This window comes from Alexandromys fortis, unplaced genomic scaffold (genome assembly GCF_014885135.2).
Source record: "Alexandromys fortis isolate MF-2015 unplaced genomic scaffold, M_Fortis_MF-2015_v1.1 scaffold_16, whole genome shotgun sequence".
NCBI classification, from domain to species: domain Eukaryota; kingdom Metazoa; phylum Chordata; class Mammalia; order Rodentia; family Cricetidae; genus Alexandromys; species Alexandromys fortis.
This window is the reverse complement of record NW_026067893.1, coordinates 14,639,914-14,667,888: the sequence shown is the minus strand read 5'-3', so window position 1 is coordinate 14,667,888 and position 27,975 is coordinate 14,639,914. Positions and strand designations below refer to the sequence as shown.

General features: G+C 50.9%; 1 protein-coding gene across 1 annotated transcript; it reads left to right on the top strand.

The window, feature by feature from the left end:
- The first annotated feature begins 3,660 nt into the window (after nucleotides 1-3,660).
- On the top strand, nucleotides 3,661-8,823 carry Tlx1 (T cell leukemia homeobox 1). The gene is made up of 3 exons (XM_050149071.1): nucleotides 3,661-4,237; nucleotides 6,221-6,422; nucleotides 8,601-8,823. Exons 1-3 carry the CDS (start codon nucleotides 3,661-3,663, stop codon nucleotides 8,821-8,823), a joined length of 1,002 nt encoding a protein of 333 aa, XP_050005028.1.
- Nucleotides 8,824-27,975: the final 19,152 nt, after the last annotated feature.

The window sequence follows — 27,975 nt, the reverse complement described above, 5'->3', positions numbered from 1 at the left end:
TTACAGAACTCCCAGACTGAACTGGGATAAAAATTGACTCAGACTTAGGTGGGGAGGCAAGGGAAAGCCAAAGCCCCCTGGGCTGCTGTGGTTTGTTAGCCACACAATCTTAGTGGGTTGTTGTGACCTCTGCCAATCTTTGCCTGGGCCAATAAGAGTTAAGTGTAACTGGTGCTAGATCTGAAGAGTATATGAGGTGGGGCCAGCAGGTGTCTGGAGTTGGGAGAGGCAGGACAGGAAGGGCTAGGACCAGGAAGGCACAACAATGGAGGGGGAGGGAAGGTGAGTATGAGGGAGCTTGAAATGGCTTCTACAAGGGCCCCAGAGGTACAAAAAGGTGTTGCTCTGAAAATGACTATGAAGGACAGTTAGAACTGTGGCAGGCAAAACTGTGGTTAGATTAGCAGAAAGCAGAAACAAGACCTCTGGGCTCCAGCCTCAAAGAAGCTACAGGGTCCCCTGCCATAGTTCTGAACCTCAAACAGAAGTAGTTTTAGGTGTTAGCGTCCCAGAGCAATCCTCTTCTGTCTGTGGAACATTAAACAAATTTGTCTTTTACTTAAAATGGCATAGAGGGGGCTTTGGTGATTGACAGCATTTGATGTTCTTGCAGAGGACCAGGATCCAATTCCCAGAACCCCCATGGTAGCTCACAAACTCCCATAACTCCAGTTTCAGGGACTCACACACCCTCTTCTGGTCTCTGTGAGTACAAGAAATGCACTTGGTACACATACATACATGCAGGCAAAACACTCATATACATAAAATAAAATAAATAAATCTAAAGAAATTAAATGATATATAACTCATATTTCATACTCTTCAGACTTTAAAGATGCACAATCCAGCGACTTTCAGAATACTCCTGAGTTTTTTTTAAATATTTATTTATTACGTATACAATATTCTGTGTGTATGCCTGCAGGCCAGAAGAAGGCACCAGACCCCATTACAGATGGTTGTGAGCCACCATGTGGTTGCTGGGAATTGAACTTAGGACCTTTGGAAGAGCAAGCAATGCGCTTAACCTCTGAGCCAACTCTCCAGCCCCTACTCCTGAGTTTTACAGCCGTCACCACTATCTAATGTCAGAGAGTTTTAATCATTCCCCAAAGAAACTCTGTCCTCAGTGGCAGTCACCTCCCCAGGCCAGGTGTAGCCCTGGCAACCACCACCACTACTTTCTGTCCTGTGGAGTTCTCTCCCTTGACCACTTTACACAAATGAGCTATATACTATGGGTGCCCGTGTGCCTAGCCTGTTTCGCTTACTATTACTTGCTAGGTTCATCAGCATCATGAGACAAGCGAGAGCGAGCGCTTACTCCCCCTCCCCGTTTATGGTGGGATAATGCCCCATTTTATGGCCCTACCACATTCTGTTTATTTGCTCATCAGCTGACGGACAGATGGAATGGTCTGTGCTTTCCAGTACTGCCGTGGACACGCATTCAGCTTTATTAGCTATAAATATGGGGCCATTCCCATCCACTTCTTAGGACTGTTAAGGGTTCTGATGAGTGTGTGATGTGGTATCTGACACAGGAGTTTCTCAGAAAATAATTACGCTGCTTTCCAGTCTAGATCTTTCAAAATAAAAGGAAGGAAGAACAGGTTCAGACAACTTCCCAAGTAAGTTATGGAACTGTATGGGCCAAGGCATGGAGCCCAGTCTGGACTGGGTGGGTGAGGAGCAAAGACTGGGCAGCAGGGTGAAGCTCTGCTCTCCTGGTTTTGTTTGGAGTTCACCAACAGCTGCCAGCTTCCTATCTTAAAAGAGCAGTTGCCCTCCTGGCTGGAGGGTCAGGTAGAGCATTTATGTTTGAGAGATAGCACTGAGTTTCTAGTTATCCAGAACACTTTCTGACTTATCCTTCTTAGTTTGTTATCCGACCTGTGTATAGAATGGAAGTTCTCTGAGGTTGGAACACTTCTCTGTCTCCCCACAGTGCCTAGAAAGTGCCAGGCACATTTTAAGTGCACACATATTTGTTGGGTACGTCTCCATTCGTTTATCATTCAGTCACGAGGAGCATATTTTATTTGCCGAGGCTGTGCTGGGAGGGGGGCAGAAGTAATATATAAGGCATTTCCTGCCTCTGAGAACTGCTCTTCAAGTGAAGGTGACAGACAGACGTGGCCAAAACAAACAGATCGCAGTGGGACTTGGTGAGCAGAAATGCAGCTCTCACACGTTCGGGTTTTGCTTGTTAGCCCCCCAGAAGGCTGAGCAGGAAAGGGACCTGAAATAGATCAGAAAACACAGCCTTTGCTTTCCTATCCCAGAAGGAGGCTCCTTCGAGGGCACAGACCTGTCCCTACTGAGAGGAGGAGAGGAAACAGAAGGGAGTTTCCTTCTCAGCCAGGCAGCCAAGGCAAAACTTTGTAAGGGCCGCAATTTGTCCTGGATGCAGTCCCTGGTCCTAGTCCCTCCAGCTCCAGCCCCCAGAGCCTTAAGACCCAAGCCCCTCCCCAACAATTCTAAAAACAAAGAAATAACTTCTCCACACAGCAGTTCCAAAGCTGGCAAAAGCCAGCCCTGGCCTCTGAGGGTTGGAAAGCAATACAAACCCAGGGGTGTTCATTCGGACCCCATAGGAATTGCTTCTTGGCACATTTGTTTATTCAAAACGAAAGGAGTATCTTGAGGAATGGGCACCCTGGTACAACTCTCAAACCAAGTCTTTGACTTGTGCCTGCTTTTCGGGATGACTCTCCTTAAATTCTCTAAAGAGGCTGAGTCTGAGAAGCTACTAATTTTTATAACAATATATAGCCAGCTGCTCATAGGACCTGTTTTAAAGGACAAGCCTGAACTCACCGTCCTGCCTCGGGGCCTGGGCTCCATACTGGGGAGTAGACAGTCTTCTACTTTCTAACAAGCTGGACTTGAAGTTGCAGTAAATCGCCTGGTTGAGTGACAGGTGTTTCCCAGCTCAGCCCTTGGGGAGATTCTCCAGTTGGGCAGGATACCTGTCCCCAGGGGAGTGGTGGGCTGTACTCCTTTGGCCCAATTCAAAGTGTGTGTGTGTGGGGGGGTGTGTTCCTGCCAGGCCCGGGAAAGGGCTCTAATTTCCCTCTCCTTGGGTCCGTCTGTCTGTCCGTCTCTGGGAATGTCTGCTTGCTGTTCTTTTCTTTCTCATTTTAAGCCTCTCGCTGTGGTTCTCCTTTTTTCTCATCGCTGGGAGCTCTGATCTCCTCTCTCTCTCTCTCTCTCTCTCTCTCTCTCTCTCTCTCTCGCTCGCTCGCTCGCTCGCTCGCTCGCTCGCTCCGGCATCTGTCTGGGCTCCTGGCCTCCTTCTCCCCCTCCCTTCCCCTCCCCCGCGCTGTCATTCACCCGGCTCCTCTCCACGCACAGCCAATGGAGAGACCCGGCCGAAACAGCTAGGCTCGCTCGCTCAGGGCTTTTTCGCCCGGTGATTGATGTCCCAGAGTCAACGGCGAGCGAGCAGCCGGAGAAGGGAAGGAGAAGCCGGAGAGGGGAAGAATACGGCTCCCCTCTCTCCCTCCCCTCCCCCCTACCTTGGCCCTTCTGCGCACTTCGCCTTCAAGTCTCAGCGCAGCCTGGAGCCGCGGTTGTGTCGGCGCCCCTGTTAGCCCGGGTAGTCCAGCGCAGCGAGCGTCCGCGCCCGGGCCCCCGCGTGGGGCCGGGGCCAGCATGGAGCACCTGGGTCCCCACCATCTCCACCCGGGCCACGCGGAGCCCATCAGCTTCGGCATCGATCAGATACTCAACAGCCCGGACCAGAGCGGCTGCATGGGGCCGGCTTCGCGCCTCCAGGACGGAGAATACGGCCTTGGCTGTTTGGTCGGAGGCGCTTACACTTATGGTGGCGGGGGTTCAGCCGCTGGGGCGGGGGCCGGAGCTACAGGAGCTTACGGCGCTGGTGGCCCTGGTGGTCCCGGCGGCCCGGCGGGCGGCGGCGGCGGTGCCTGCAGCATGGGCCCACTGGCCGGCTCCTACAACGTGAACATGGCCTTGGCGGGCGGCCCTGGTCCCGGCGGCGGCGGCGGCGGTGGGGGCGCTGGTGGCGCGGGGGCGCTGAGCGCGGCGGGGGTGATCAGGGTGCCCGCTCACAGGCCGCTGGCCGGAGCGGTGGCCCACCCCCAGCCCCTGGCCACTGGCTTGCCTACTGTACCCTCCGTGCCTGCGGTGCCGGGTGTCAACAACCTCACGGGCCTCACCTTTCCCTGGATGGAGAGTAACCGCAGATACACAAAGGACAGGTTCACAGGTGAGTCCGGCCCGCGCGCGCCCCGCCTGGCCGTGGCTCGGGCTCTGTGCTACCCCTACCCTGCTTGGTGGCTTCTTAAAGCTTTCTGAGCACCAGGTTGTCTAGCGCCTCTGTACGCGTTCCCCAAGTTCAACTGCCTGCAAGATTCAATGTGCTAAGAATCGCTAAGCTCGAAGAGTTCCTGCAGCCGGTGCTCTTCTGTCTCTACTCTAGGACCCCGTTTGTAAAAGCAAAACTTGGTCTCCTCTCGGGATTCCGGGGCCCAGGCTGGTAGAGGGTAGAGGGCTGTAGATTCAGTACCACCTTCTGTCAACAGTTAAGGCTTGCAGGTCGGAGAAAGCCCGCCATGTGAGCAAAATGTTTTTCTGTCCTGGCTGCAGTTTACTGAAGCAGGCCAAGAGCCCCAGAATTGAGCACAGGAAAAGATTCTCCAACCTCTCGTCTCCTACTCCACACACACACACATACTTGGGTGCTCTGAGCTCTGGTACGGGTCGCTGCAGATCGGTAAAGGCCTCAAGGCCGGGTGAAGGAGCCGAGCTAACCAGCTTTCTTCCCGGGACAGTGGCAGCAGCACGGGACTGGGCGGCTCTTCGCTTTCTTTCTCGCTATCCGTCCCAGGGGTCGGTCTGCTCTCCTATTTCTGGGATGAAGAATGCACCCGTGTGGCTAGCGAGTTAGCTAAAGGACAACTCCCGGGATCAGTAAGCGCTCCGTGGCGGCCAACTGCAGGGTTCTCTGCGGCTCTCTCCCCTCTGCCCTAGCTCCCTCTGCCCTGGCTTCGGTTCCCTGGACCCCAGCTCTGGTGTGCTTTCTTCCCCAGCGCTCATTCCCCGCTGGTTCCCTTTAGCTCTCTCCAGATCCTGAGACTGAGAGCAGTCCCAGGCAGGTTCATGGCCGAATTTGCACTCGCATCTGTTAGGAACTGGTCTCCAGTTAGCTGTTGGGCTTTAGAGAGGGGAGGTAGGAGGTTTATGTCCCTGCTTGTGCCTGGGACTCCCCAGGCACGCTCCATGCCTTGACTGTAAAGGTGTGTGTGTGTGTGTGTGTGTGTGTGTGTATGTGCGCATGCGTTTGTTCATATGGAAAGAACAGTCTACAGCTAGACTTCTCCAGGCCACCCCAAGTTGCACTAGGCCCCCTGTTTCTGTTACAGACAGCAGAGGCAGAGAGACTGTGCCCGGAGGCCCAGAACAGACTTTGGGACCACAGTAGAAATGGGAAAATCTTTGTGCTCACTGTGGGGCATCCAAGAAGGGTTTTTGGTCAAGGGATATGAGACAACAGAAGGAAAGAGACTAGGCCTAGGCCCTTTCTCACTGCCTTGCTTAGTCCAAACTTGAAGGGCTTTACTGGAATTCATACTATGAGCCCACTGTTGTGTGTGTGTGTGTGTGTGTGTCCTACAGTGAGCCTACTATAAAAAGGTATCTGGCACAGGCCTTCTCTGGGGAGACACAGTCAACTAGCCTGAAGGAGGTCCTGAGGGAGTGTATGGCCTTAGTCCTGTGTTGTCCTGTGGCCTGTCTAGGTATGCATTTTTGTCTGTGGGAGAACAGATCTGAAAGTTTGTAGCTGTGTCTGCTGTGTGAATGTGGGGTCGTGACCAAGACTCAGAAAGGGACTTAGAGGCTGGGCCTCTTTCTTTTGAGTGACTGAAGCTAAGGAAGCTGTCCCCAGGTGGGGGAGAGAGGAGCCACAGGGGAAGTGAGGGGATCTCCCAAGCCCCAGGTTAGGGAAGTCTGAAGTGGCAGCTCGGGAGGCTTCAGCCTGCGGGCAGAGGGGAGCCCCTTGCATCCCGGGCTTGGAGTGGGGGGTTCTGGGGAGGATTGCTGCCTTGCTTGTAGGGGGTCTAACCACTGCGCTATGACTCGCGGGGTGTCGGGCCTGGGACGCCTCCTGACGCTCTGCCGCTTGCCTCTGCCGTCTGTCTGTCTCCCGCTCCAGTGGCCCTCTCACCCTTCACTGTAACACGCCGTATAGGTCACCCCTATCAGAACCGGACGCCACCTAAGAAGAAGAAGCCGCGCACATCCTTCACACGCCTGCAGATCTGTGAGCTGGAAAAGCGCTTCCACCGCCAGAAGTACTTGGCTTCGGCGGAGCGCGCCGCTCTGGCCAAGGCGCTCAAAATGACCGATGCGCAGGTCAAAACCTGGTTCCAGAACCGGCGGACGAAATGGAGGTGAGTTCACAGGGCAGACCGCTCGCGGCGCAGGCTTTCTTTGCCTCTCTCCTCTCGGGTGGCACACACACCCTCTGCTTGTTGATTTCCGATCGGTTTAGACAAGTGGGCTCCGACAGTCACCCTGGGACTGCAAACAATGGAGAGCAGTAGACTGATGGGCTGGAGAATCCGGACGACGTGTTTTAAGAGACGCTTCGGGGCTTTCTAGACAGCACACTCGATCCGGTGTAGACTTTTTCTGAGACAAACAGGCATATAGACCAGTCTATGCATCCGGACTTTTGTGCTCGGTGAGTCCTTTAGGGACTTTTTAACTACCCAGCCTGCCTTTACTGGGTGGAACCTCCCTTGACCCTGTGACTTGGAGACAGAATGACCCGCGCCAGGTTTCTGCGCTCCAGCCGGACTCTCCGCGGAGCGTCTGGGGCCCGGGACTGCCGGCTGCCGCTACTTACAGCTTCCTCCCCAGGCGCTTGAGCTCTGCGCATTCGTCCCCCATCCTAGAAGGGGAAAATCAATCTGCGCCGGCTGTGGCGGGGATTCTCGAGTCCCACTGAAAGGGGGGGATCAATTAGGAGCAGATGGGTGTGCGTGAGAAAGAAAGAGACATTTTCCCTTCTGACATACGACAACAGCACTTACCACGCTCTAGGTTTTTATTTTTCCAAATGCATATGCCTCGACCTTCCTTCTTCTGCTCCCCTTTCCCACCGATTCTCATGAATATTAAGAACTACACACTTTAAGCAGCTTTATTCTCTGCTCACACCCAGCCTTTCTCCGAAGCACCTACTTGCGCCTTTCCACACACTTCGTCCTCATTCTGGTTGCGCCTGTGCTACTGGGAGTCTCTCAGTTCAGACCCTGGGGAGATGTGTGGCATGAGTCTGGGCAAAGTCGGCGCCGCTCCGGGCGGGCCTGGGACTGGAGGAAGGAATTGGAGTTTCCTCTTTTTCTGAATGGAGGCGAGGAATCTGCCCGGGATTCCGCCTTCGAGGCCACAAAGGAAGCCCTGGCCCTACAAGTCGGCTACCCCCCACCAACATTCCTGTGGCTGGGGAAGGAGTGGGGAAAGTGGCTTCAGCCCTTTGGAAAGCTAGTTAAAGGAGGAGCGGGGTAGCTGAGGAGGGTGGCTGATGCTCTCCAAGCTGAGGATGGTGGGAGCCTGGAGAAGGGGGGCGGGATGGTGGTGTGCAGAAAGCCGTCCACAGGCAAGAAGAGAAACTTAAACACAAAGGAAAGGAACAAAGATACCCCATTTTAGAAGAAAATAAATATTTTTAAAGGGAGGGCAGAGATGGGTGAGAGATGCAAGCAGCAAGAAGTCTGTGTGAAAAGGAAGATATAAGATTATTAAGAAAAATATGGTTCAAACAAATTCCCCTAATTCAGAGAAAACGAAGGGGCGGAGAGGAAACACGGGGATAAGACAGCATGAAGGGAAACACTTGGACAGTTTAAAATTCAGGGAAGATGAGAGACAGAAAGACAAGGAAAAGTCAGGAAGCCTCTGTGTGAGCAGGCAGGCAGCCGCCTGGCCTCGGGAAGAGTCGAAGGCTTCAAGCGGCTTCATCGATCGCCTACAAATTGCTTCTGGAGGCCCCGGGGACTCCCATTAGGTCTGTCCACCTTAGAGACAGACGTTTGATCTCAGTTGACAGGGCGGAGGGGCGGCATTAAATGGAGTAAGTGAGTCATCGCCTCCCAAGACCGCCTGGGAGGAAGCTAGGAGGTCTAGCGGGAGCCTAGGGGCACAGGATTTGGCTCAGGAAGTCTGAAGCCTGGGCCGGGCTGGAGGAGAGGAGGAGAAGACAGGTCCTTCAGCTGGTCCTCCCTCTGTGCCCGTCGGACTTGGGATAGCACCTGGTCTTGGGATATACCAGCCACCCACGGCGTGCCAGTTAGAGTGTAGTCACTCTGCGTTAACGGGGAGGCCCCGCAGGTTAGGCCCGTTGGACTTTACCACTGCTCCTTTAGATACTTCTGCTCCATCCATTTTTGGGGTTTCCAAGTGGGGTTTTTTTCCTCATAGTCAAAACCCCCAAGAGTGGAGAGTGCATGAAAGAGGCCCAACAGGAGCTGAGGGGTGCATTAAGGGCTATCTCTTGGGAACATGTGCGCAGGCGCGGGAAGAGGGTTAGAGTCTTGGCTGGTAACAGCTTGTTCCCGATGCAGGCGGCAGACAGCAGAGGAGCGCGAGGCTGAGAGGCAGCAGGCGAACCGCATCCTCTTGCAGCTGCAGCAGGAGGCCTTCCAGAAGAGCCTGGCCCAGCCCCTGCCCGCAGATCCACTGTGTGTGCACAACTCGTCGCTCTTTGCCCTGCAGAACCTGCAGCCATGGTCTGACGACTCCACCAAAATCACTAGTGTCACGTCGGTGGCTTCCGCCTGCGAGTGAGCCTGCACCTCCTCCCAGTGGGACCCAAGCCCAGTTGAGAGCTATCCGGAGAACCAAAACTCTCTCTACCCTTTCTGACTGTGGCAGAAGGGGGACGTGGCTTCTCTGGCGTGGCTCCCAAGCGCCTCGTCCACACACACCTGTGGGCACCGTTCTGTCTTCGATGGAAGAGGGCTGGGGAGAGAGGCAGAGACATCTTCCCAGAAGCCTGTGTGATCCTGCCCCACTCGAACTCAGAATCCTCTCCGTTTTCCTCTATTTCATGTTATTCTGATTTTAATATGGGACAGAGAGACCCAAGGGAAGTGAGGCTTGGAAGGGCTTCTGGGATCCCCAGCTGGCTATCTGTAGAAATCTGGAAACAGAGGTGATAACACTATCCCTCCAGGTGCCACATACACAGGGGCCCATAGCAGAGTATCACACACACACACACACACACACACACACACACACACACACACACGATCTTAGCAGTGACCCTTGCTGTTAGGCATAGTCCAGGGTGACTCAGACTCGCAGCATGGACCTCTTCTTACACAAACAAACACAAGGCCATAGTCACACTGTGACACACCAGCCCACACACAACAGCCAAACTTGGCAGGCCCTCACATCAGTGCAGTGCCCAGGTATGCACAGACAGGCTTTCACACAAATTCAACCCATTTCTCCAGATCCTGTTTGGGGAGGGGGGTAAGTTATGCACTTATAAGGTGTTTTCTGTGTAATCATTTTATAAAGTGCTTGTGTAATTTATGTGGAAAGAGAATAAAACCCTCCGGTTCAGGAGTCGTGGCATCTGCTCCTTGCTGAGTCCAGCATTTTGTAACTAGTTAGGTTTGGTGCAAGCTGGGTCTGAAGAACCAGCATCTAGTACTTGAGCTTGGGGGATTTATGGGTGGGCAAGCTTCTTGGGCCTTGGAGAGAGCGAGACTGAAGATGGGGAGAAGGTGAAGCTGAGGGGGCATCAGGCTGATCCCGAAACTGTTAGCATTTGAGGGCATGGGATAGGCATCTCTGGGGGCGGGGGAGCGTTTGTTTGTAGTAGCCTGGGCACTCAGGGTGTTATTGCTGGTAAATTCTTGAAATGATATTTGAAGATGTGATTATGTTTGCGGTTTTAGTGTAAAAATGTGTTTCTCCTTAAGTTGCAAATCAAAACTATCATTGTATTACAACAGTGGTGTGTGTGTGTGTGTGTGTGTGTGTGTGTGAGGGGGGAAAGAGAGACTGAGACTGTTTGGGGTAATTTCGTGATTCCCATTTTTCTGATTGTATAAACCGTGCTGATGTGTGTGAAAGTCCACATTAGTTTTGCTCCATGACTATTTTTGCGGTAAACGTGTGTTTCTGATGGTGCCTCATCTCTAATTGTGTGGATGTGGTTGTGTGTGAGGGATAACCGTGTATATCATGTTTCAACTGTCCAGTATGTACTTGTGCATGACCGTTTGTAACTGTGGGGTATGTAGATCGTTGTTGCAGGAGGCTGTCCCTACAGACAGAAAGTGTATAGCTATGTTGAGAGTAGCCGCACTTGGGTGCTGATGGTGTCTGTGGTGATGGGATTCCGAGATGAATGTGCAGGTACACTATGGGGTGATCAGCCCCTGCTCAGAGATTTGGGACTATGTCCTTTCCAGCAAGCTGCAGAGGCCAGGGCCCTGCATCAAGAATTATAACCAGAATCTACTCGAGTGCTCTATGTGGACTCTCAATACCAGTCTGGACTGTCAGTAATCTACAGAGGTGACTTTCCAAGGACCTCGGGGAGCCCTCAGACTATGCTGACCAGGAGTCCTGCACACCCGCATCTATAATTCTTGATCTATTAGACCAACTGCAAAGCAACAACAAGCTAGCTGATTTGGGCCTGCTTTTCTGGAAAAGCTGGGTGGTGGTGGATCTGGAAAACTCACTAGAAATGAAACTGAGTAGGAGATATGGAGCCATTTCTTTGGAGAATTTTTGTAGGTGGGAAGTTAATGTGGTTGGGTCTGGACAGGCATAGAGAGCTGTGTGCTCCAGCATCACCAAAGCCACTGTTCTGCACCCTAGCAGTTGGCAGTCATGGAAGGGGACAAAGAGCATAGCAGCCACCTCCCCAGAAAAACCCACAGGAAAATAGGCTAGGTGGGGGTGGGGGTTGATCCTTCACCTTCTCATCCGACCCTTGGTTCTGAGCAAAAGAGACATTTGGGTCCAGGAGACCTGGCCAGCTTTCCTAACAGGAGTTGCTGAGGATTGGCCTTATCGAGCTCTGTATTGGACACCGAGGGTCGGAGCTCTGTACAGAGTAGGCACACATCATTCACAAGCCACAACACCGAACCAAGTCCAGAAACAACCTCCCAGAGCCTCGGAGAGTCTTCTGACCTGGATGGAGCAGGCTGCCCCAGGTTCACTGCCGTAGCTGTAGATCACCGGCCTTCTCTCTCCCCGGGTTTCTTCCATCTCCCCCATTAGTATCGTTGAGTATAGGATCCGAGTCCTCTGTGCAGGACCCGTGCCTTCTGAAAGCCTGGATAACGTCAAGAGTATAGTATGAAGCGTCTGGAGGAACCCGGATATTTCCTGGCCAGGCTGCCCAACTGAGTAGAGGTCCCAGGGCCCAAGCACAAAAGTCCCAAACCGACTTCAAGGCCAGGCTCCCACCACTCTCGCCTTCTCTTACAGAGACAGAAAGCAAAACTGGGCACCCCCCTCCCATGCCTGTTACTTTCGTCTTCATAGTTTTGCACTGGCACTCAAAACTGATGTAAGCCTGGAGCCTTAAGTCCCCGCTGCGCTCTAATTCTGCTTAGTTTGTCTGGGACTAGAGCATTGCCTATCCCGGGCTCATCCCTAGCGCTATGGCGGGTGCGGATGTCCACCGAGCTAGCCACACCGCCTGCACGCTCAGGATTTCGCTCTCTCCGGACCGCTCCGGGATTCCCAGGCCCTGAATGAGGCCTCCCAGGGGCATCAGACTCCAGGAAGAATCGAGATTCTTGGTGCTGAGAAGCAACACAAGACTTTCCCTTCTCCGCCGCCGAGAATTCGTTGGGCCCGAATCTCAGTGAATCCCGTGTGCATCGAGGGCTCCCGGAGCGCGGCAACCACCTAGAAAGTGGTGACACCGGCCAGGCCTGTAACCGAGCTACAGCACCGGTACTCTCTATAGTGGGGCTGAAGTCCGGAAGGAGGGATTGGGAGGGTCAAGCAAGGCCCAGCACTCCAAGAAAAAAATAAACTCAAAACTCGCTGTTTTCAGTCACGTCTGCCAGAAACTCCATTTCTGATCAAAAATAGAAATGGAAAAAAATCATCTGAATAAATGTGTGCCGAAGTGTTGAGAGAGAAGAAAGAATTAACAAACCTGTCGGGGCAGAAAGGCTTAATTCCTTCTTTGGCTAGAGAGAGCCCGTGGCACTGACCAAATCCTCAGCATTTTCACCAGCGAGCCTCTGGCAGCGGCTGAGACTTCGTGCTCAGGGTGGGAGGTTGACTGGATGGCAGTCTGTGGCCCCAGGAACCCAGGCAGGGCTGGGGGCCAAAGGGCCCCCCAGTTGTGCGGTGGGTGTCACACCGAAAATCTGGCTCAACCTGTTAACTATAATAGAGGCTTTGTGCGGCCAGAGCTGTGCTGGGGGTGGGGGTGGAAGTGGGGGGCTGTGCAGGCGCTCCTAGTTGATGAATATTGATGACCTAGTGTGCCTGAGGTTGCCGGCCGGTGTGCTGGGTGCCCTGACTTAGATGTGTGTCCTTTTGTGGGTAAGTGACCTGCGGATGGACAGTATAGGTGAGCGGTTCTCAACCTTCCAAATGCTGCAACCCTTTAAAATACAGTTCCTCATGTCGTGGTGACCCCCAACCATAAAACTATTTTCGTTGTTTCTTCATAACTGTAATTTTGCTACTGTTATGAATCGTAATGTAAATATCTGTGTTTTCCGAAGTCTTAAGTGATCCCTGTGAAGGATCATTCAACACCCCCTCCCAAAAAAAGAGTCGCAGCCCACAGCTTGAGAACCACTGGTATAGGTGGTAGGTTCTTGAGACATTTAAGCAGGTGCCTCTCACTAGGCTTAAGGCACTTGGGGCTCCGCAGCCATGCTGTGAAGTGCTGGAAGGCGAGCTATGCTCAGACCCAGGGTTCCCCCCGCCCTCAAGCTTTGTGTCCCTCACTCCACTGTGTAGAGTCCACCCAGCTTTCCTCTGAGGTTTCTCTCTCTCTCTCTCTCTCTCTCTCTCTCTCTCTCTCTCTCTCTCTCTCTCTCTCTCGCGTCTAAACTGTTCCCATCACTTTTCCAGCGTGGCTGAGAGGGACCCTGATTTAGCCCTAATGCATTTGGCTCCGGAAGCCGGCAGGTACCCACACACCTGTGCTCTCCTCTGGCTGTGGGGGACGCCTACGGAATAGGCTGAAGGCAGACTGGAGCCAGGACGGGTTTTCCAATTAGCCCAGAGAAAACCTGGTGACCAGGACCAGTGGTGGAGGATGGGGGATGGGCGAGTCAGGTAAGTTTAGAGAACTGAGGACCCCACTAGAGCTGGGAGGTGAGTACGAATGTACTCTCCTCCCGGTCCCAGCATGCACTACTGTGTGCAGCCTACAACATCTTGGGTGTACAATATTGCACAAGAGAAGCCGCGGGTGTGTGGAGCCAGCCACATACAGAGTGCACACTTCACTGCCGGGGCTTGTGGTTACCCTTTCACAAGCAGACGCCTGTCACTGCCTGGCTAGTTCCACAGGCTGTTACCTCAGGAGCTCTCTAATTCTTGTCTCCTATTCCCTCAACCCAGATGGAGGAGGGTCCAATTCTGCAGGAGGGCCTTGGGAGTGGGGGCTTCCGCCGGGGGCTTCAGCGTCCCTTCTGCTGCTCCCCAAGGCCCCCAAGGCAGGCAGAAGACCCCAGCAAAGTCTAGGCCTTTCAGTGATCTCTACCACCTCCTGCAAAGCCGGAGATCCAGCCCCCTTTGTGAGAAGGCGGGACAGGATGTGGGGATAAGGGCGGGTGCGAAGTCCCAGCCGCAGTGTGCCTCCCAAAGGAAGGCTGTCGTGGGAGCTGCCCCTCCGCTTTTCCACCCTAGGGTCCCAGATCCCACATTTCTGACCATTCCTCGGGAGGGAGGAGCCTCATGACCCAAAGGTGGAGTTGGTGGCTCAGCAGCCTCTGGCTTTTAAATGGGAATCAGACTCATACTTAAATTCGCAAACTCAGGACAAGTAGGTTCCGGGCGCCCTCTAGGGGCCACATGGGGAGAGTCACTTTGAATTAAGCTTGAATTTTCGAGTCAAGCGAGGACGAGGGGGGGGAGGGGGGCGGTTCTGAATCAGAAATAAAATAATAAAAATAACATTAAAATTAGTAGCACGGAGCGCTTGCAGTGTTCCAGGTACTGAGATAGGCTATAAAAGTACTGTTCATTCCTAAACACCGTCGTATGAACTAGATATTTTTATCCTTCCTTTATTCTTCACTCGGAGAAGTGAAGCAGCTTGCCTAAGAGCACTTGGTCAACCAGGGCGCCGGCGTTCAGAGCTCTTCTAACCTTGGAGCCAGGATTTTTGGGAGGGATGGCCAAGCGCAGGAGTGCAGTGGATTTGAGGAGGATTGGGGGTGAGCCAGGTTTATATCAGGGCTTATTTTTTTTGGAAGGACCACCCAGCAGAGAAGTGAGCTGCTGGGTGTTTGCCCTCCAGTGATCTGTGAAGTTCACCTTCAGCCCAATCCAGTCTGTTGTACACACACACACACACACACACACACACACACACACCTTCTTCAGCTTGTAGCCTCCACTCTGGCAGAGAGGAAAAACCATATCCTCCTCCCTTCACATCTAACTGAGCCCACCTTTTGGGCTTTTTCCAGCTGGAGTTGACTCTTCCAGGAGCCCCTAGGATTGGAAGGAGATTCTGCTTTCCACAATCCTTCCACTGCCGTTGCCTCTGGATCCCACACATGGGAGGATCACACCAGCAGAAAGTTAAAAATAGAAGCAAATGAATCATACTTTATTAGACAAAAGAACGGAGAACCAGGAAGGAAAATCCTTCCTGTCCCATCTGCTCATGCAAAACATGGTGTGGGCAAAGCTGCTCTGGGCTGCAGGGTGGAGGGGTGAGATGGGAGGCAGGGGAGCTAATTATTATTATTATTGACAGGGTTTCTCTGTGTAGCTTTGGCTGTCCTAGAACTCACTCTGTAGACCAGGCTGGCCTCGAACTCATAGAGATCCACCTGCCTCTGCCTCCGGAGTGCTGGGATTAAGGGTGTGCATCACCACACCCTGTGGTAATGATTCAGAGGCCTTCTCTCCTGCCTCCTTTCCTGTACTCAAGAAGCTCTTTCCGATACAGTACAAGGTGAGTTCACCTGTACACAGTCACTGCCAGTGTCCTAAACTTCAATGTGTGCATGAGTCACCAGGGAGCTTCTTAAAGAACAGACTCACATGTGTAAGGTCTGGGGTGTTACCCAGTACCCTGAATGCAAAAGACTCTGCTAAATGCTGCATCCAGGGACTGGAGCTTTCTCCTCTGAGTTCTGATTCTGGATCTCAAACTGGCTTCCAAATATGGTTTCCAGTTTTTTTTATTTATTCAAGTTTCTTCGGACCCTCACTTGATTTGAAGAGATGGAAAGTAGGGGTGTAGCTGATGCTCTTTTCTGTAGGACTTTTTAAGATGCTCTCCAGCCGGGCAGTAGTGGCACTCGCCTTTAATCCCAGCACACAGGAAGCAGAGGCAGGAGGATCTCAGTAAATTTGAGGCCAGCCTAGTTTACAGAGTGAGTTCCAGGACAGCCAGGGCTACACAGAAAAACACTATCCCAAATCCCACTCCACCCCCAAAATTTGCTTGGCAGTTTGCTCCACCCACCTGCTGCTTTCCCAGCTCCCTGTAGGGCCCCTCTGGTGCACCCCAGTTCCCTTTCATGCACCTGCTGTCTGTGTAAAGCCCTCTTTCACTCCCAGACAACAGTTTAAGAGTCTTTGGACATCAGCCTATGTGTCAAGCCTGTCTTTTCTGCTGTCTAACCTCGGGCAAGTTAATTAAGTTTTAGGAGCTTGCAATTTCCTTGTGTATATTACAGGGCCAGCCCATCTCCGGATTACCAAGCGGATTAAGGAGATAACTCTGGTAAAAGTGTTGGCTCTTTGCAGGCACTCCAGGAATGGCTCCGAGTGCCTCAGGGTGGAGAGACCCAGGTTTTCCACTCTTGGGGGCTGGGTGGGGTTGGAGAAGTAGCTGCTCCTCCTACTCCCTCTCCACCCTCATTTCTAGGGTTGGGGAGGAGTCAGTGGCTGCTTTCTGGCCGGAAGCTTGGCTCCCAAACTTTCCAAAGGTTGAACTAGTTAGGTGCCCTAAGACTAGCCAGCCACTCACCTCATTCACAGTCACAAGCAGCGCAGGAGGTGGGAAGGAAGAGAACCTAAGAGTAGGGCTTCTCCTTTGCCAAGAGCCGTCCAGCCCTAGAGGCCTCACAGCACCTACCAGTAGGGGACGGGCACTGTGAAACAGCGTCTGGCACTTACCATCTGCATATACCTACGGTTAGGGTCAGGCTACCGCCACATGTGCCCACAAGCACACACTGCCATGGCGTGTCCTTTTCACGATGAACTGAGTCCACTTATGCTGTATGTAGTCTATACATCTACCTTTGTTCCCGCTAAGACTCCCTGTTTACGAACCCCGCATGTGTATGAGAGCCGCTTTCCCCAGCGGAGGTGGCCCAGATGGCCACATGGTCACTCCTGACTGCACAGAGACACAGAGGCCTGTCCCATATGTCCACAGGGGCTGCTCCCATCTTCTATCAACAGAAAACCACCCCTGAACCCTTGCTCTCCTACGAATTCCAGGCAGTCCTGCTTGGCAAATAGATGGTTTATATCCATAGACTTTGCCTTCTTTTCCTAATCACAGGCTCAAAGGCAGCCTCTTCCAGGTCCAGCTTGATAGGCGCAGAGGCAGTGATTACTCTGCCCAGGGGTGAGCTGGGAGAAAGGAAGGGGAAGTTGTTTTGTTTTATTATTGTTTGTTTGTTTGTTTTCCATCAAAGAAGCCCTGAGTAAATGCTGTTTGACTGATATTTCCCTGCCTCTGGCCAGGTGGTGGTGGCCATGCCTTTAGTCCCAGCACTTGGGAGGCAGAAGCAGGCAGATGTTTGAGTTCAATGCCAGCCTGATCTACAGAGTGAATTAGTTAGGGCTACATGGAAAAACCCTGATTCAAAAAAAAACAAAACAAAAAAGAAACCTTCAACAACAACAACAAAACACTACCCATGCTTCTGGGACACCAGAAAGAATGGCTTCTCTTCCTAGTTTACTGTGGAGGAGGTGGGTATGAGCACCGAGGTGGTCCATGGCCTCAGGTTTAAGGAGCAAGGCCCTCCCAGCAATTTCCAGCATCCTACTCTGGTACAGTTTCTACTGCCACTCCACAGAGCAGACTTTTCCCATCAAAGAGGTGTCACTTCCAGTTGAACCAAGACACAGGAGGAGCCCAGAAGGCTCCAGTCAGCACCTATTTACTAAGGGGTACCTGCATTGGAGTGGGGGTGGGGCGGCAGTGCCCCGGAGAAAGCACTGCACAAAGAAAGTTTTTTCCTTCCTAATTCAGGCTGCTTTTGCTCTAACTGTTGCCTAGACCACCGTCAAAGTGCTGAAGACTCAGGATGGACAGAGAAGGATGCGGAAGAAACTGTCATAGGCTTTCATGCCTCAGACAGCTGGGACCTCTAAGAGACACATTACATTGCCGATGTGGGATGTCCTCTGTATATGTGCTGCTTTTATTGGATAATAAATAAAGTTGTTTCAACCAATGGCTTAGCAGAGTAAATCCAGGAAATCTGAGCAGAAATAGAGAGAGAGAGAGAGAGAGAGAGAGAGAGAGAGAGAGAGAGAGAGAGCAGAGTCAAGCGGGCACCATGTAGCTAGCTGCCAAAGGAGAGAGACACCAGAACACCAGAACCTTACTGGTAGACCACAGCCTCATGGTGATACACAGATTAATAGAAATGGGTTAATTTAAGATGTAAGAGCTAACTAGAAATACATTTAAGCTATTGGCCCATCAGTCTTGTAATTAGTATAGTTTCTGTGTGATTATTCGGATCTGAGTGGCCGGAAAACCTAAGCACAGTCTCCAGTTACAGATTACAGCTCAGCAAACACACGAAGGGGTGAGAAATGGGCTCTCATTTTTAAGTCTGCCTCCTCCATCTTACTTCTCAACAACTGAGAGGAGGAATTCGAGCTGGTTCTTGAAGGAGGAGAACTCTTCCACAACTTCCCCAGAATCTACTGCTCCGGGAGTGTCAAGAATCAAGGCAGCCTTGTGCTTGGATCTCACTAATCAGTCCCAAGAGCCTCCACTCTGTCAAAACCAGCATGTCCAGGGCCAAGGTGATGAGGCATTAAGAGCACACTGCCATGTCTGGATAATTCCATCAAACCCAGTTCCTTCAGCCACAGCCTGAACCCTAGAGCTCAGCTCCCACGCCTCTGTGCTCTGCTGCTGGTCGAATTGGAGGGACTGTGACAGCGAAACTGGTCCTAGGGCTTCCATGGCATCTCCCAGGGTGCCGGGCCCTTCCAGGGTTTCTGGGCCTGATGCAGTGGGAACAACAGATGGTTGCCACACCTGTGGCCACACATTGCTCGGTTCTCTTTGCACCTGTGAGTTTCCTGGTGGAGACTCCAGCTCAAGGTTCACGCTGACCTTGCACACTTCACCCAGACACATCCAGATGCCAGTCTGCACCCTCATCCACAGAAAGATAAGCTCTTGGAAACCAAGGGGCCTTTGGGTCAGCCTTCACCACGCTAGGGGAGGTGTGAGAGGTTAGGGGGTGTCACTGAGGAACAGGTTTCCAGTGGAGAACCTGGAAGGAGGAGTTGACACTTTGCCTTGGAACCAAAGCTTCTTCCCTGTTGGGGGAGGTTTTCATCCTGCCTGGGCCCATAATAAACACAAAGAAACTATATTATTTGCAATAATGTTTGGCCAATCGCTTAAGGATATTTCTAGCTAGCTCTTATATATTTGATTAACCCATTTCTATTAATCTGTGTATTGCCATGTGGCTGTGGCTTACCAGCAAGGTTCTGGTGTGTTTGTCTCCATCAAGGCTACATGGCTTCTCTCTGACTCCGCCTTCTTTCTCCCAGCATTCAGTTTAGTTTTCCCCATCTATCTCTACTCTGCCCTATCACTGGCCAAGGCAGATTCTTTATTCATTAACCAATAAAAGCACCACATATACAGAAGGACTTCCCACACCACTTCCCTCCAGCTCTATGGCATCCTCACCCTTAGGGGCTCCATGTGGGCTTAAGGAAGACCCTATCCCAAGTTGACTTCCCCAAGGACCCCAATGGAACTGGGCAGTTTTTACCCCCGCCTCTTTCTTAATGCTGGTTTTATTTGGCCCCATCATTCGTATCCCTAAAGGATCAGGATTAGGTCAAGGGCAAAGCTGCCATAGCTCAGGTGTAGTCATTTACCCTTGAGAAGAAAATGCCCTCAGTGCCTCTTTCCAGGCCCCTCCACCCCCACTCCCCCATTCCCGCCTTCCCAGGTGGCAGGGCTTCAGCCCTTCACATCCTTTGGGACAGCTAGAATCTGGGAAGAGGAAATATTCCAACCTGAGACCTGGTTTCTCCTCTTCAGATGACTGTTAATCTCTGTCCCCCTGTCCTTGAAGGTAGGAAGGGTAGGGTGGACAAGTCCTCCAGATTTCTGGGTCACAAGAGTGGCAACTCTCAGCCCTGCAATCCTGACAAACAGGTCTTAGCACAGTGCTTGAGACTGAAGTTCACGCATGGCTTCCACCTTAACCTTGGGGTCATTGCTCTGGCGCACAAGGAAGAGGTCCTGGCAGTGCCTGGCAAAGGAGACTGAGCTCAGAGCAAGCTCTCTTGTGTGCTTGATCACCAAACCCTTTGACCCATGAGAGTTGTAATGGTTTAGATAAAACGCTGAGGTTCAGTTCCCCAAGGGGTGGCAGCAGGCAGCAGACCACGAGGGGCAGCCGGGTCCCACCACCTGAGGCCTCTGTAGGTCCTAGGCAGGTGGGAGGTGGCAGGAGAGAGACAGAGACAGATAGGCACACCATGCAGAGTGAGTATTTATTTAGTGGGTTATGGAAGGAAAGGAAAGAGGGAGAGAGGGAGGGAGGAAGAGAGAGAGAGAGAGGGAGGAGGAGAGGGAGATGATAGGGTGAGAGAGAGTGGGGAGGGGAGAGAAGGCCTCAGCCATCTCTGGGGCAGAGAGATCCACTAGCCTCAGCAGAAGGGAGGGGAGTGGGTGGGGCTTGTCTCTTAAAGGGACTGGACAGATCATTACAAGAGTGACTGATCGACTTCACACAGCACACTCTGTCCATCCCAAAGAGACTTTATACTTCTCTTTCTATTTTCTTGACCCAAATTTCTGTCGTGAGTCACCTTTTTCGGGTGACTTCTGCTGTGATCCTAGCCGAGGCAGGTTTGTATGCTCCAGGGGTTAGTATGCATGAGGATTAGATGTTAGGTAGATAGAGATAAAAAAGAAACACAGAGACACAGGATAGTAACAGGAAGGCAACTTAGCAGATTCTGAAGGCTGAATTTTCACCTGCATTTATTTTCCATACATTTTTATACCCCAGTACAAAAGATGGGGAGGAAGAAGGCAAAAGGCTGCTTTAACTGAAACAGAGACAGCCAGAACAGTTACTTGCTCCAATACTTGAGACATCAAGCCATTAATACCTGAGTAAAACACTTGATGCTTGGGACAGTGAATACACCCTAGACCAACTATCCTGCAGGCAGCCACTCCCTGAGTCAAACCTTGTATTTCAAAAGAAGGAGCAAAAATATGCTTGAATTCTCTGACCTTTGGTCAGGGTGGAGCAGATCCATCTCTATAGGCCATCTTAGTGTCTAAAACACCAAGTAACCACACCCTAGGTCAGGATATCTTGTTTTGTAGCCACAGCTTAGAAAGAGCAAAAATAAGCTCAAACTCTCTGACCTTCAGACAAGGGGGAAAGGATTTTGTTGTGTGCCCCCAACAAATCTCTAGTCTACAAAGAGCATCTTATTAAAGTGCATTTTAATAATGCTGTCGTTGCATTGATCAAAGTCCTTTTTAAAGTTTTTAGGAGGAAAACACCTGGGATTCTTAGGACATAATGGCTGGGTGGGTGGTCCAGGACACGTCAGTATAGGATAAATCCCTGGTGCTCCCATCCTTAGGAGATCTTTGGACTCCTTTAAAGTTATAGCATTGTGACATTACAGCTTTAAATCAGACTGAATTTAGTGACATAAGAACCCTTATCTGGGGGGCTGGAGAGATGGCTCGGAGATTAAGAGCACTGACTACTCTTCCAGAGGTCCTGAGTTCAATTCCCAACAACCACATGGTGACTCACAACCATTTATAATGAGACCTGGTGCCCTCTTCTGGCATGTAGGCAGAACACTGTAAACATAATAAATAAATGAATCTTTAAAAAATAAAAAGAAGAACCTTGTTTGGAGAGGTGGCTCAGCAATTAAAAGCATCCACTGCTCTTGCAGAGGAGAAAAATTTTATTCCCAGCATCCATGCTGTGGCTAAGAACATCTGTAACTCCAGATGCAGGAATCCAGTGCCCTCTTTGGGCTTCTTCAGGCACTGCACACATGTGGTACACAGATGTACATTCAGGCAAACACTCATACACATGAAATAAAAATAAATACAATTATACACATTAAATAAAAATAAAATTATAATTTTTGTTTATTTTTTCTTTGCTTGCTTGCTTTGTTTTGTTTTGTTTTGTTTTCTGAGACAGTTTCTCTGTGTATCCTTGGCTGTTCTGGAACTTGTTCTGTAGATCAGGTTGGCCTCAAACTCACAGAGATCCGCCTGCCTCTGCCTCCCAATTGCTGGAACTAAAGGGGTGTGCCACTACCGCCCTGTGCCAAAATAATTTCTGAAAAGAACCATTTTTTTAAAATTAGAGATCAGGAAGTTAAGGTTTTAGTCTGAGCAGTTGGGGAGTGCAGAGGTTTGTTTTATACTGTGGGGAATGAGCCCAGAACCTCCCTCCCAGCAGGCTAAGCAACACTCTACCCCTGCGCTCCTAGGGAGCCAATTATTTGCTTCTTCCAGTGAGACCAATCCCTGCTGCTCAACTAGGAAGCAGCTATCAGCATCCTCAATAAGTGCCCCCCACATTAAGTTCAACCAACATTAACACTTGTCACTCTTTTCTTGTGGGGACACTCACGTCCCCCAGATTTCAAATCCTGGGTTGTTTTGGCTTGGAAGCCTGTTCTTTTCCAGTTTGCTTCCCCAGTGGGCATCCTGAAGTTGCGTGTGTTCGCAAAGAATGTTGGGTAGCAGGGTGAAGCGAGAGGATGATGTGATCCTCTTTTAGGGCAGCACCAGAAAAAGACAACAGCATCAGACAAGAGCGGGAGTTTGCCTGAGCTTGTTAGAAGAGTGAGCAATAGGGTCGCTGGAGATTAAGCCAGCCCAAAGCTTCCGAATGCCCCTCTTATGTCCACGCTCCTATTCCTAAGGCTCTGCTTTCCCTAGCCAGACTCATTGGGGCTGTGGTTTGTTCAACTAACAGTTTTGGGACTGGTTTTTGTTGGGGCCATCCCTTAGAATATATAAGATAAATTTCAGTTTTGCCTCTAGTTTTAATTGGTTGGTTTCAGCTGAGAATCCAGCTGTTCTTTACTGTCTGTAAAATGCCTTCTAGTAGACACCCCAGCCCGTAGTCTCCCAAAGCCTTGCTCTCAAAGAACACTTTATCTTAGGTGACTGAGGGCAACAATTTAATTAATTGGTTTATATCATATGGCACAGGCTACTGGACATCCATGGGATTTAAGAATTCCCAAATGTTCATAATTCTTTAGGCCTAATGAAGCCAAATAATTCTCTCTTTGATACTCTTTGGCCTTCCATTATCTGGTACAATTTATAGACCACTCCGTATTCTTGGCAGTAAGCACAGATACTAACGTTGGCTACCCTGAAGATGAGAGAGTCATGGGAGCTCTTTGGGAGGATGCTAGCTTAGCCAAGGAGGCTAACTGCCAAAGAACCAGTGTGCCGGAGAAGCAGGGCAGCCAAGGTCAGATCGCAAGTATGTCCTGGCTAGGAGTCTCTGAAGATGTTCCCACCACTGACTACTCAAGACTGCATGCCCCATGTTCCCAACCCCACTGTACCATAGTGGAGCTTTTGCCTTTTTTTTTTTTTTTTTTTTTTTCCATTCTTGTGTCCTTACGTCCTCCTGGGTGGGAGCAATAATTAACTAACCAGACAGTCTGTTGTTCAGGCCTTCGCTTCTGTGGCAGATGAACTTCTGCCTCCCTCCCTCCAAGACGTACCTGTAAATCAGGTGTGGTGGCGCACGCCTTTAATCCCAGCACTTGGGAGGAGAGGTAGGCCAGTCTCTGCGTTCCAGATCAGCCAGAGTTAGATAGAGAACCCCTGCCTCAGAAAAAGGAGGAGGATACACACACAATGCAGTCAAAAAGAAGAGGTTCAGATTGGGACACACACACAGAGAGAGAGAGAGAGAGAGAGAGAGAGAGAGAGCGCTCTTTGCATGCTCTCATGGTAGGTGCTCGGGCAGTCTGTCCTTGGCTGTCAGGGGATCCCACCACACACACTGTCATCACGTGGCTTGCTGCATTCACTTGATGACTCACCTTGAACATCTTTCGTGTCTGTGAGGATAAACCCTTTCTGTAGCAAACTTCCTGGTTGGACTATCTTTAGACCACCAGTCCCCAAATAATGACATGGGACTTACTATTTTTGTTTTGTTTTTTGAGGCAGGGTTTCTCTGTGTAGCTTTGTAGCCTGTCCTGGAACTCACAACTCACAGAGATCCACCTGCCTCTGTGTCCAAGTGCTGGGATTAAAGGTGTGTGCCGCTATGACTATTAATTATGAGAGCTTGGCCTTAGCTTTGGCTTTTTCCCAACTAGCTCTTATAACTCAAACCAACCTGCTTCTCTCAGTCTACCCTCTATTACGTGCTCAGTTCCCTCTCCTCTGTACTGTATGCCCAACTTGCTTCGCCTCTGGTCTCCGGCACACCTAGCACACCTAGATTCTAATCCTCCGGGTACCTCTGCTAACCTTGCCTGCCTAGCTATCGGCCAGTCAGCTCTTTATTAAACCAATCAGAAGGTGTCTCAGGCAGAGACGCATCTTTACAGTGTGAACACATATTCTGTACTACACTTCAGTGGCCCTGACCTCCCTCGCACACCTGGAGCTTTCAGGTTTATTTATTTATTTATTTATTTATTTATTTATTTATTTATTCATTCATTCATTCATTCATTCATTTATTGGTTTTTCGAGATAGGGTTTTTCGTGTGTAGCTCTGGCTGTTCTAGAACTCGCTTTGTGGACCAGGCTGGACTCAAGCTCACAGAGATCCGCCTGCCTCTGCCTCCCTAGTGCTGGGATTAAAGGTGTGTGTCTCTATTTCGATCACAGGGCATGCAGTTCCCAGAGTGCTCTGCTCTCCCTCCTAACCTCCTGATTGATGTGTGGTATTTTATCTCTGTCAGGAACATCTTTTTAATGGGATCAAATAAACTCTTGCCCACTCAGACAGCTTCTGCACTTTGGAAAGAATTAGGCCTTTTCTGTGTGTATGTGTGGGTAGTGTGTGTGTGCACATGAACTGAGGTGCTGTTCTCCAGGTGATATCCATGTTGGGCTTTTTATTCATTTGTTCCGTTTTGTTTTAAGACAGAATCTCTTATGAGTTAAGGATTCTTCAAGCAAAGCAGAGTAGTCCAGCGACCCTCATGGGTCTGCCTATGTCCACCTTCTTGGTGGACATGCCACCACACCTACCCTTTTCTCCTAGGAAGACAAGCAGTTCACTATGGAGCTGGCTCTCTAGCCCTAGGGTTAGGACTTCTCTGCTACTGGCTCCTCCCTCTCCTCACTCACACGGCAGGTTTCTGACCCCCTCTGTCATCTTCTTCCAGCCACCCTCAGAGTCACAGCCAACTTTGTCCTGGGTCTCCTCTCAGGGACACTGGTGGTTTGTAAAGGACAGTCGCTGTGCTGCTCCTGACATTCACAGAGCTCAGTCCATTCTCGGGGTAGCAGGAAGTAGGAACATGAGTCTCCTCACGCGGTGCAGTCAGCAGGGAAGACCCTGGAAGGCTGTCCACAGCAGATGCTCGGGAGGGGTCCTTTAAATAGCAGTGTGCCCAGATTCTGATCTGGGGCTCTTTCAAGGCTCTGCAAGCTGGGATCCACTGGACAAGGGCAGACATTTTGGTGAGAATTTGGGAATAGGAGTAACAGTGACGTTTAAGTCATTGGTCTGGCGTTGGCACTTCAGGGGCCGGCACAGTGAGGACAAGATAAACTTCCCTTCCTTCCCTCCCTCCTGTCCTCTCTGTCTCTTTCTTTCTTGCTCACAGGTTAGGGGACCAAACCAAGAGCCTCCTGTGTTCTAGGCAAGCAATGTGTCATAGAGCCACATCTCCAGCCATGTTTGACCGGTACAGATAAGTTATCTCCATAGTGGGGCTGGGGAGGTGGCTCAGTAGGTAAAGCACTTGCTGTCTACGCATGAGGACCAGATTTCAGATTCCCAGCACTGAGCAAGTAGGGTCATAATCTCGGTACATGGCGGGATGAGGCGGGGTCCTCTGGAACTAGCCAAATCATTGAGCTCTGGGTTCAATGAAAGACATTGCCTCAATATAAAAGGTGGGGAGAGATTAAGAAAAAGCCCAACATCCGCTTCTGGTCTCAACTTGCATTATGCTTGTGAGCACACATACACACACACACACACACACACAGAGTATATTTTACTAATACAGGTTATTACAAAAGTTGCTGTCATAAGTTAAAAAAATATCAGCACCTTACGGTCAAGGTAGCTAGAGACAGAGAGGGTCTGCTAAGGGGGTTCCTGGGGCTGTTTCTGTCCCTATAGTGGGACTGGGGAATTCTCAGGCCCTTCAGGTAATTGCCCTGTCTCCCCTTACCTGTTTCCTTTCCAAATACCCAGTTTCTCTATGTCTGGAGCATTTCAATAATTTGAAGTTTTGGCAAAATATTTCCTGAGTATCTATAATGCACCAAGCACTGCTCTGTGTCCAAGGATATACTCCAAATTAGTTTCCTTTTCCCGTCACCTTCTTAGCCATCGCATTACATGAAGATGCTGGGAGGTTCTGTGACTTTGGTGGGCGTATCGGATGCTCTACTTGAAAGCTAATCTCAAAGACTGCTTCTGGCAACCCTCATTTATGATAGCCCCCAGAAGCAGGGGCCCCCAGGAGCAGGCTAACCCCTTTTTGTCTCCTTTACCCCCATGACTCTGGCCAATCCAAACCACAGTCTTACCACATTTCCCAGGTGGGCACCCCAGAGCAGCTCCGAAAGCAACTGTATTTTCAGATGTGAGGGACCCAGAACCCAGGAGTCCGGAATCACGGAATCAGTAAGTATATTGGGTACGGTCACCTAGGGCCATCAGAAAACACAGATATTTTCATTACGATTCATAACAGTAGCGATATTACAGGTATGAAGTAGCATCACAAAGAACTTCATGGCTGGGGTCAGCACAACACGAGGAGCTGTGTTGAAGGTCGCGGCATCAGCAGGGTTGAGAATCACTGCTCCAGGAGAAGGCAGGAGGGCCGGAGAGGACTCCTCACTTCAGCTTCAGCACTTGAGGAAACTGGGGTCCTGAGTCAGTGGGGAGACCCGGGGATGGCAGGCATGCTGTGCTGCCACAGGTCCACAAGAGGGCGCTCATGTCACTTAATCTCCATAAACAGTTCATAGACAAACAAAAACACCAGGCGCTGGTGGCATGCTCCCTTAACCCCAGCAAGCACTCTGGAGGCAGAGGCAGGTGACTGTCTGAGTTTGGGAGTAGCCTGGTCTACAGAACAAATGCCAGGACGGCCAGGGCTACACAGAGAAACCCTGTCTCGAAAATCAACCAATGGACCAACCAACCAAAACCCCAATTCAGAGGCTGCCCAAACAGGGACTGACATTAGAGCAGAGACTCTGACGAGGGTCCAGCGTCCTGGGAGGGAGAATGTGATTTCTTTGAGACCAGGACCTCTGCAGAAGCTTAGAGGAAGCCTCCCATGCCCCTCACCATCTTCCCAAAGCTACACTTTTCCAGGAGGGGGCCCAGTACCCTCCGTCTCTGTGTCCTCAGAGTCTTCCTGAGGATCAAGCACATGAACAAACAAGGAGAACGTGTGAGCAAGGGCGCAGAACATAGGAAGGTTGATCCTCGTGTGTGTGTGAAACAGTACATGCAAAACCACTCACCTGGAGCCTTATACTACGTGTGTGTGTGTGTGTGTATGTGTGTAACAGTACATGCAAAACTACTCACCTGGAGCCTCATACTACGTGTGTGTGTGTGAAACTACATGGAGCATTGTTAATGACTTCTGGAACATCACTAGAGCAGCAGAAACTATGTTATGGTGAACCTATCAGGGTACTAATGTCCAGCCATAATAAAGGACTCCGATTCCAGACACATTGCTGTGGGACAGCTCAGGGAGCCACTGCCTGATGTGGAGGACACGGCCAGGGCAGGGTGTGTGCTTCTATAGGGGAGGAGACATGTGCATCTGCATTTCTGTAGAAAATCTTTAGAGAAACATCTCCGGAAAGCCCCCGGCTGCAGTGTTGGTTGGCGTTTTGTCGACTTGACACAGCTAGAGTCTGGGAAGAGGCAAATCTGCGGGGCTTTTAACCCCGACGATTAAGGCGGGAGGACCCAGCCCACAGCGGGTGGTGCCACCCCTGGGCAGGTTGTCTAGGGCTGTATGAAAAAGCAAACCAATAAGCAGCCTTCCTCCATGGCCTCTGCTTCAGTTCCTGTCTCCAGGTTCCTGCCTTGAGTTCCTGCCCTGGCTTCTCTTCATAGTGGACTGAGAGGCAAGATGAAACGAGCCCTTTCCTCCCCACATCACTCTCGTTCATGCTGCTCATCACAGAACAGAAAGAAAAACTACAGCAGGTGCCTAAGACGTAGAGGGGAGAAGGTGCGCTTGGTGAACTCTGAACTGTGTGAGAATAGGGCAGAGAGAGAGAGAGAGAGAGAGAGAGAGAGAGAG

Excerpts from the sequence above, each read along its gene's own strand:
- Tlx1 (XM_050149071.1), top strand. The coding sequence starts at position 3,661 with ATGGAGCACCTGGGTCCCCACCATCTCCACCCGGGCCACGCGGAGCCC. Across the intron at positions 4,238-6,220 it reads CACAAAGGACAGGTTCACAG|GTCACCCCTATCAGAACCGG; the intron begins GTGAGTCCGGCC and ends CACGCCGTATAG. Across the intron at positions 6,423-8,600 it reads AACCGGCGGACGAAATGGAG|GCGGCAGACAGCAGAGGAGC; the intron begins GTGAGTTCACAG and ends TTCCCGATGCAG.